Raw genomic sequence first — 10,115 nt, forward strand, 5'->3', positions numbered from 1 at the left:
TCATAAGCCAGTGGTGCCCACCCCCCTTATGTCCATGACGCACCCCCCAATTGTCTATCCGTAGGTGTTCTTCCATGAAAAAAATATTTTCGATTAATTTTTACACCCCCTCAAACATATTTATATAGAGTTTTAACCCCCCAAATATTACAATGACGCAGTTTGCGTCATAGTCCCCCCTTGTGGGCACCCCTGCATAAGCCTTTTTCACTAAAGGTGTAGGGCTACTTTTCTTGAGTTTTGAATGTAATTTTACCACACACATAACTAAATAAAACGGGTTTATTTTTACACGCACGGGACATTGCACTTCACTGTATGTAACTAAACGTATTTTTTAGCACTTTCTTGAAACCCAGATGCGCAACAAACACTACCACAAAAAGATACAACGCGACAAATCCGACCACTTGAAACAAAGCACACTTAGTAACTAACAATACAATCGAACCAAAAAGTACTCAAATGCTAGAACATATGGCAGGAGAGTTAGGCAACACAAATTTTGAACTCGCTTATCACTAGATGTTAATGGGCTACTACCTGAATTGAAGATAAAGAGTGAGGAGACATATGAGAAACTAGTGTTTCCTATTATAACGCAGAAAAAAGACTCTTACGCAGTAGGAGAAAATTGGGGGATAAGAACCCCTCTTTAAACAGCGTATTCCTTCTGTAAAGAAGAAAAAGTGTCCTTTGGATGATGTTTAAATGAGCGTAAGTTGTAAGTATATTACATATGCAATAATTTTTATCTGAAGTACATTTCTGCCTCTCCACTGATCTAGTGGGCAGGATGTGCGTGTTTGATGCACGGGTTTTCGCGTTTGATTCCCGGTTGGAAAACATTGAGCGACACGGATGCTTGAATTCAACCTTTAACTGTAGGCCCACGTCTCATATACCCTCGCTGCTAAAAAGGTATGCTAAATTCTAATAACCAAACCAAAATTTGATCATATTTCATCACATCCCGTAAAAATACGGAATTTCACAGTACAAAATTTCAAACTTTTCAATTTTTCACAAAATTGGTACGTGATACATAAAAAGTAAGATTTGATTTTCTCATGCAAAAATACATAAAAACATTTTTCCATGTAAAGGAGAGATTTACGGAATGAAGCCCTTCCTGTTTGACTATAACGTCATCTATCCAGAATTTGAAATGTCGTCCTCTTTTTTGCTAAGATCTTTAGGCAGTACACTGTGTATGTGCATCGACTTCTTGCATAAGTCGATGGTTTTGGAAACCTGGGTGGGGGGTTAATAGAATGTTTGCAAACGGATGATGATCAAGAAGTGTGCATATTCTGTATTAAAACGAGAAAATTTTTAGTTTAGAAACAACGACAGTGTTTTTGAGTTGTGCAGAAAATGAACTTCAATTATATTAAGGAAACTTTGAGGCGAAGAAATACTGCGCATAACGAAGAAAATAGAAGTGTCTTTTGTTGTGATCTACTAGAAAAAGCAAATGGCGACGTCCAACCAGGAACTCTCGGTTCATGTTTGAGATTATCGGATGGTGCAGAAAGTGACAGTGATAAAACTAAAAGTAAATGTTGTGTTAAAATAGCATCGTGTGAAAAGTCCACGAAACACAAACTTGGTATTTTGAGGAACATAAAAAGGAAACTCCAATGGAATAGGAATGCAAATGATTCAGTTAGATTAAAATGTTCCTCGGAGTCAAATAAAACAATTAGTTTCTACAAGTCAAAATTTAGAAATATAGAAGCAAAATGTGACAGTTTTTTCACTCGTTCAGTAGGTGAAGAGGTCTCAGAAGATGGTTTCCTGCTTCCAAATTGTGCAACAGCAAAGCAAATGAAGGGTTCCAGAGCTGTGTGCCCAATGCCTTCACCAATTCATATATTAAGATGCAGACAACCCAAGTGCTGTTCAACCATCACCAAACTTCATGAACATGATTGTGATAACGATAAGGACTCTCAGGTACAATTATCTTCATCAATGGAGTTAACACTAAATCAAAGCCAAAACACTGCCTCGTGTGTAAGACACAATATTCCCGAAAGGAAGAGTGACATTTCCGTAAACAGGACAAGTGTTTCCTTACCCCAAATTTATCAACAGGTGAATTCTGTAAGTGGTATTGATTCGGATGTACCAGTCATGTTAAAGTGCAAGGACCGTGTTGAAAACAGTATGTCAGATACAAGTGTGTATGAAGATGAGGCGTTAACGTTTACAAGTCGGGACGATTATAAGAACATTAGGGAAACTCATAGTGTTGCCTCAAATAGTGTTTCGGTTTGTGAATGTGCTCCGACAGAAAACAAGGAGGAAGAGAACGAATATTCTATCGTTGATGAAAATCCGTCGTCACCGAACCCAAAGTCAAGAAGTTTAACGTGTGAACTACTTAAACTGTCAAAATATGGATGGTATTGGGGTCCTATATCGAGAGAGGAAGCGGAAGAAAAATTGGCAAACCAACCCGATGGTGCTTTCCTTGTACGCGATTCATCTGCTGACCATTATCTACTTAGTTTAAGTTTCCGAAGTGCTGGGAAAACTTTACATACACGTATTGAACATAGTTATGGGTTATTTAGTTTTTATGCTCATCCTGAGCAGGACTTGGGTTTCCCAAGTATCGTTGATCTGATTAATCACTCCATGGACTTTTCTCAGTCTGGTGTGTTTTGTTATTCTAGACCTAGATCACCAGGCTATCCCTCATTCCCTGTACGTCTTACTAAGCCAGTTTCCCGTTTTAATCAAGTGAGATCTTTGCAATATCTTTGTCGGTTTGTGATAAGACAGACAATACGAGTTGATAATATACAAAAGCTACCATTACCCACCAGATTGAAAGGATATATAGAGGAGGGGCATTATTAACAGATAGGTTCTTGAAAGTGTGAGGGACAGATCCAGTTTAGGTACACATGGTTTTGTAGTACAGCATAGTATGTTCACCATATTTAAGAGGCACTGTAGGTTGTTGCAAGATTATTTTGCAAGTAGTTAAGCCTGATATGTAATACTCAAACCATGTGTACACTAGGTGGAAATTTCATTTACGATTTGTTGTAATTTGTTTGTGTGAGGCTTGTTTTACTTGGCGTGATAAAAGGTAGGTGACTTTGTTAACAGATAAATGTTACAAATGAGATTAGTGTGCCTGTATTGCAGTTTTGTTTTAAAGGAAGGAAAGAAAACAGACTTTTGAGAGTTCCGTTTGTGAATTTTCTTTTACACACTGTAAAGTGTAATGGACATTTAGGAATGTAATTAAAAAGCATTCAAAACAAAATTATGCAAGGATTTTATAGAATTATTACGATAGACACTATTATAAGGAGTTGTAGCTGGAGCAAGTAACATGCACTATACGACTTAAACGTCACATCACAAAATCTGTTGTAGAAGCCTCTGAACATAGTGGTAGTGTTTCAATCGTCTTAATGGTTTGAATGTATTCTGTTATTAAAACTTTATTATTAGATTAGTACAAGTGGGGGATAAATTTACATTAACATCACAGGGTTGCCCGCTGCAGAAAGTAATCAACTTGTGCTACATGGTCAGCACTAGCTAGTTAGCTAGCTTTGCTTTTATTTCGCTTTATGCAGAGAACAAGTGGAAGAGTCCGCGCTGCAGCAGGTGGGTTAGCAACAGTATCTGCGTAACGGAAGATTTGTATGCAAAATTAATACCTGACGACATTTATATAAACTTACCCCAAAGTACGAAGTTGCTATCAACTTTTTATATGAGTAGTCGTTTAATGGAGGCATCCACGTTCTTTATCTATATGAGAATGGTGAATTTAAATACGAAGTCGCTGGTAGAATAAGTCTTTTTAAGATTTTAAATCATATCTGTAAAGAAACAATATCCGTTCGCGTGTGAAACCGTGGCTTGTATGACCAAGGTTGAACTTAATGGTTGATCTGGTGGCTATAACCGAACATGAATATGACTTGTACGACCGGTTTTGTGATGTGACGACTGAAACCCATTACAGCTATATCTAGCGACTGCTACAAACTAAATCCTTCTCATTCAAACGTGTATTTAGCTTCCCTTCCAGTTCTGTCTGTTTCAAATACAGAGATAGTGCTCGACTTAATAAACGGTGCCTTCCATTTCAACTCAGGCAAATATATGGGTTAAGTTTAGAGTTGCCCCTCCGTTTTTCATAAAAATGAGGAAAATTGACAGGAGAAATGAGGTAAGAAATTATGATTTGGAGTTCTTATGTTTAGATGTGTAAATTTGGTAGTGAAGTTATGTTTAATACGAGGAAAGATGTGTGGAAGTTGGTGCTATTTGCAAGACTAGGAAGATTTAATGATTCAGCTGTATGCCCATTTTCTGTCGAGAACAGAACCCAACGAACCCCTGCGGGGCTTCTAACCCGTTCCTCCTCCTCCTCCTCCTCCTACTACTACTACCCCTACTCCTACTGCTGCTACTACTACTTATACTATAGATCTGTATAATAAAACTGCACGTTTTAATCTTTCTACTGCTTTTTTTGTAGGTTTGAAACTGGAGGGGCAACTCTAAACTTAAGCCAAATATATATATATATTTAAATTGTACCATCACCATCTCAGATATTGTTGAAACTTTTTTTATAGCAACTAGACATGTTTTTAAGAGATTATTTTTTTTTTTTTGTTTGTTTGTTTGTCGAAAAAAAATTTCCCGCCAAGTAATGGGCCATCAAAGACGGGGAGTACAACTTATGAATTGTAGAAGACATGGAAAATGGTCGACTTCGGAGCCTCACCATTTGGCTATGGAGACAGGTAGAGTTATATTTCTTGTTGTGGTATGTACATAGGGTTATATATAAACTATATTTTACTATAGTTTGGTTTGCGCATGCGTATCTTTTTGTACATAAATTAACAAATGAACGTTAATTTATCTGAAAAGTCGAAGTTCGCGAATTTTTTTCGAGCACTTCCGGTTCGAATTTTAAAATTCTGTTTCACGGTTGGTAAGTCCTAACTACCCGCTTTCCGAAAAAAAGTTTGTATCGCTTCTGTGTGCAACCGTTTTGTCGCAAAAAATTCGAGAAGTTGTAAAATTTTCAAAAATCGCCATTTTCTCGAAAACATCATCTTTTAAAATTTTGAAATTTTGTCAGATGGTTCAACTTTACATGAATAATAAACACACCAAATACCATTCTCGACCAATGCTTCATGAATTAACTGCAGCCTTTTAAAATTAGCGAAGTTTCGTTAACTTTGAAGTCGTAGTTAGCAACACTGGGAACAATAAAAGTGCAATGATTTGGTGATGTTTGTGGTTCACATTCATTAAATGAAGAATAAAAGGTTTTCTTGACTGTTTTTTTTTTAATTATTTTGATCAAGAAGGCTCTCTGAAATAGTAAAATGAGCCTCCCCCTACTCCTTCGTTTTCTTAAACCGAAATAATCTGAGGTGGAAATTACGATTACGAAACACACAAATTTCAAGTTCTCTTACTTAAAATGGTCTTCGGAAACAAAATTTCACTGATGTTTTTCATTATTTTTTTACATGGACCAAACATTTGCTTGGTTGGTGTCTTCTTCGCTAATAGCATGTAACCGTGCAGGTGCTCCAATAGGTGTTGGCTCACTCACAACTCGTCCAGGAGTGGATCTAGGGGAAAGAAACTTTATTTTATATAAATAAAACCGATCTCAGAGTTTGAAGCTCTTAAAAGTACCTCTAAGTAGCAGTATTACCCCCTTTCCAGAAGTTCGTCCTGGATCCGCCCCTGCATAGCACATTGTCGAGTCACAAATGCTGAAGGTCCATGTAGAATCATAAACAGCACTTCAACTTCACGTAATTCATGATTTATTCATAATATTTCTGCTATGCATCACCGGTTATAATACATATATGTATGTAACAAAAGTTCCTTTTTGCAGATTTCTTAAATCTACACTTTGAATTACAGAAGTTCGATTTTGGGGGAAGTATGAAGTTAGTTCATGGTGACCCGTTACTGCCATAAAAATTACGCCATTTTCCGAAAGCCAAAGATGACTTCGTTGAATACCAGTTACCGGTCGCATACTTTCCCTTTTTTTCTTCCGGAAGTCGTCGAATTCAGTTCCAGGCAACAAAACGAGAGTAATACCCGGACTTTGTACTTGCACTATACTCATGAATTCTTCTGCGGTTTTAGTGGGGGCGCGGTGGCTCAGTGGTAGAGCGTTCACCTCCGGTGCTTGGGGTCCTTGGTTCGATCCCAGCTCGCGCCGTGTGGGCTTTGTGGTGGACAAACACCGTGCTCGTGGGTTTTCTCGGGGTTATCCCGTTTCCTCCCACTTTCTGCATTCCACCATTTCATTCATTTCTCATAATCCCCGTTTTCTTTAGCTTAACCGGCATAACCGTGGGACGTAAAACTTAAAGATTTCATTTCATTTTTTTCTGCGGTTTTAATACGGTGTATCTGTTGCAAAACCACTGCTTTATCGGACCTGTCTGCATCTCGAACATCTAAAAGCGATTTTTAAAGTGGGATGCAGCACCATCAGAAATCACTGACACGGTTTGGGAAAGTGTAGACACTTTTTTTCACGTATTCAAACCTTTTTCTATAAAATATATTCGAGTATTTTTAGAATCTTGTCTATGGCTATGAGTACAAGAGCCGAATCGTTTGTTTTATCGTCGTTTATTACAACAAAACTGTCAGTTGTTTCATATTCCGGTGATAACTCTGAATTTCACTTTGCAGAATAACAGTCAAGTTTTCAGCGAAGTCCACATGAAGTAAACTAGAATTTGTATCTTGAAATTTTATACGGTGCTTTTCGGTAGCAATTAATTCTCTCTGGATTTTCTTGATGTAGTCATGAATTACAATTCTTACATTTAAACCAGCAATGTACGATACGAAAACAGAAAGTGGCACAGTTTTTTAACAAGATTATTGTTTTCCCATATGGCATACGTAACACTTTACTTTTCATCAGGATCAATAATTAAAGACTCCACACTTATTCCTTCCACTCCAGGACATTCACCACATCCTTGAAGAAGACATTTGTCATTTTCTACGGATCATACTACTTAAAGGAAATAGGTCACTCATGACAGCTTCAATATAGGCTGCACCTTTGACTTGTAGCAACGAAGTAGCAGCTAACTTAAAATTTGTACAATACACACACACACATACACACTTCCCTCGCAGGTTGCGGACTGACCCACTTTAACACTCCGATTGACCCATTCTTATGTTGGGATTGTTCTGTTTAAAAAGTCAGTAAATTTCTTTGGAACGCGTAAGAAAACGTTTCGATTTTTTTTTTTTTTTAAACTTTTTGCCCTTTTTCGATCACTAAAGGTCTTCCAGTAAGAGAAAGTCTCTGACAGTTCGCAGCGGCGTTGCCACTACTCACATCTCAATGCTTAAGGACCGAGCGAAAAAGATACCATAAATAAACACATTTACCTAAACAAACAGGCGGTACAAATCATCTAGACTATGAAATTGTTACGACAGAATAAAAAAAATATTTATGTATAATACGCAACTATAATATACCCAAAATGCGAAAACCCAAGGAGATAACGAAAGATAATAGCCATCGCAACACAACCTATGTTATTATAAAAAGAAAAAAGCATTTCAAGATTTTTCATTAATTGTACCTTGTATTTTTTTTTCTTTTTTTTTTTTTTTTAACATTTACATTGGCTGCTAATGCTTATGGGTACGAAAGGTGCGGACAAGAAAGAGAAAATATGTAGGCACGGACTTTTGTCAGTTGAGATTGTTTCATCTTTGCCTAAGGGAAAATCGTTGAAACTCAGTCCCAACGGCGCGTTTCTTCCAGACATGTTTGAGGGCACTGACCCCCGGAGTTCTGAGAGTGCCCCCCGGAGCAAACCAAAATAATATGTTTATAATATAATAATAAATGGAATAGTACCGTGTGAAAATAATATATGTCCCTCCGAATATTAAGAACGCTCCCCGGAACATTTTTTTTCTGAAAGAAACACTGACAACGGCTAGCCCCGACTTTCGAACCCACAACCTCTCCAATGCTAAGCCAACACTCTACCACTGAGCCACGGCTGCTCGATGTAATATATATATTTGTAAAAGCAATTAAAAAGAAAGAAGTTCTTACTGGTATTAAAGACTTACCTTGTTAATTTCATTCAAGCGGACTCACACCACAATCTTCGTATATATCTGATTCCTCCAGGTCCTTGTCTGTCTCGTTTTCACTGCTACTGTCACTGTCTCCCAGGGAAATTACAAGTTGATCAACGGTATCTTCCAGTAACCCCTCTTTCTTCCAGGCTTCACGTATTATTGTCCACGTATGTTGGACGACGTCGTACCAGTTCTTTGCTGTTATGTTGTCAATTGCCTCGCAAGCTAACTTTTCTACGGCAGTCAAAGTAAAGTTTTTGTTTTGATCGGCAACGTAGTTCTTAATTTGAGCCCAAATCAATTCAATTGAATTAAAATGACAGTGGTATGGTGGAAGGCGAATTACTTTGTGTCCACGCGATTTCGCAATTTCGTCTATTTCGTACTTGATAAGACGTGATTTATTTTGTTTGACAATTTCCAAAAGTTCGGCTCGCTTCATATCACTGTTGTATTCTTGTATGTTGTTATTCTTCAACCAATCAAGAATTTCCCCTTTCCTAGAGTTGCTTGTTGGAGCTCTATTTTCTTGTACAGAATGATATGAAGCATTGTCCATAACCAGAACAGAATTTTCTTTTATGTTGGGTAACAGCTTATCTTGGAACCATTCCTTGAATTTCAATGCTGTCATTTCTTCATGATAATCCCCGGTTTTCTTTGAGCGGAACATCATCATGGCATTCGGCACAAATCCATTAACAGTCCCCGCATGAACAACTATAAGGCGCCCCCCTTTCCCAATTGGGGCCTTCATCGTACCATCCGGAGAATCGTCAGTCCAAGCCTCTGGTCTCGTATGCCTAATATTAATCCAAGTTTCGTCTAACCAAACGATATCTTCTAGATTTTCATGTAAAATTTCACGTAAGAAACGACATCTTGAGGCAACAATATCACTTCTCTCCAACAAAACAGTTCGCCCGGAAAACTTTTTCCACCGAAATCCAAGTTTTTTCAATATCAAACTAAGGCTACTTTTACTGCCTTCGAACAATCCAGCATCTTGAAGTGACAATAAGAGTCTGTGTAGGGTGGGATATTCCTTTCTTGAATAATATTCATAAATATGTCGTCGAATCGCGTCATTTTGAAAGGCATCCATAGCGGTCTTTGTACATGGTTTTGGCCGCGTCTTCCCAGGCGTTCGGAGCACTTCAACCGTTGGAACATTGAGATTATTTGGGCACTTTGACTTTGTTATTCTCTTCACTGTTGTTGTGCCAATTTTGAGAGCTGCAGCAACTCTTTCAACTACTTTTGTAAGTGGAATCAAGGGGCCACCATTGTCTCTTTCTTGCTCGAAATATGTCCGCAAATTAAAAATCAACTCACGACATTGACTGTTCAAAGTAGCACCTCTGCCGAATTTGCTTTTCTTGCTATTAGAGGCCATTGGAAAATATGAACGAAGGCAAAACTAACACAAAACACGATAATACACTGAAAATGCAAGTAAATACAAATACGCCAGCAAGTATGAAAGAATAGCAAATCACACACCAAACACTGACAGATAATCACTAACTAGCACAGCCACTTAAAATAAATATTTGAATATTTAACTTAAAAACAACAAAGGATTAACATTATCATTTTTTCTTCTCACTCAACTAGAAGAGTTACATATAAATGACAGTGAGATTGACCGGTCTGAAAACCGGCAACGTTGTAACATCTGTTTGGAATTTTGGGTAGAAACCAGCTTTTTTTTCGAGTGTTGCCAACGACACAGTAAACGTACTAATTCTATGATCAGATATCATATAACTTCGTACTAAGCTGAATAGCAGTACGTTTTATTGTGCTGAAATCTGTCAGTAGCAAATTATAACTGTTTTTCAAATTATCGTTGTGAATTTATTACAATAATAAAAGTTATCTTTAAAAAAAAAGAAAGAAAAAATAGTATATTTTCATAAGTTTCCCCTTTTTCCTGTGCTGAGAGG

At 37.5% G+C, this 10,115-nt stretch overlaps 2 protein-coding genes across 2 annotated transcripts; one reads left to right on the forward strand and one right to left on the reverse strand.

Moving 5' to 3' along the window:
- The first annotated feature begins 1,216 nt into the window (after positions 1-1,216).
- Positions 1,217-3,286, forward strand: LOC145675754 (uncharacterized). Its single transcript, XM_081746407.1, has one exon. The coding sequence runs from the start codon at positions 1,378-1,380 to the stop codon at positions 2,869-2,871; it is 1,494 nt and encodes a 497-aa protein (XP_081602533.1). The 5' UTR covers positions 1,217-1,377; the 3' UTR covers positions 2,872-3,286.
- Positions 3,287-8,164: 4,878 nt separating this feature from the next.
- On the reverse strand, positions 8,165-9,562 carry LOC145675100 (uncharacterized). The gene has a single exon (XM_081745470.1). It carries the CDS (start codon positions 9,560-9,562, stop codon positions 8,165-8,167), a length of 1,398 nt encoding a protein of 465 aa, XP_081601596.1.
- Between the last annotated feature and the right edge of the window lie 553 nt (positions 9,563-10,115).

This window comes from Thermobia domestica, chromosome 18 (assembly GCF_964235325.1).
Source record: "Thermobia domestica chromosome 18, izTheDome1.hap1.1, whole genome shotgun sequence".
NCBI classification, from domain to species: domain Eukaryota; kingdom Metazoa; phylum Arthropoda; class Insecta; order Zygentoma; family Lepismatidae; genus Thermobia; species Thermobia domestica.

What these genes read in the sequence shown, in the direction of transcription:
- LOC145675100 (XM_081745470.1), bottom strand. Translation starts at nt 9,562, where the DNA reads ATGGCCTCTAATAGCAAGAAAAGCAAATTCGGCAGAGGTGCTACTTTG.
- LOC145675754 (XM_081746407.1), top strand. Translation starts at nt 1,378, where the DNA reads ATGAACTTCAATTATATTAAGGAAACTTTGAGGCGAAGAAATACTGCG.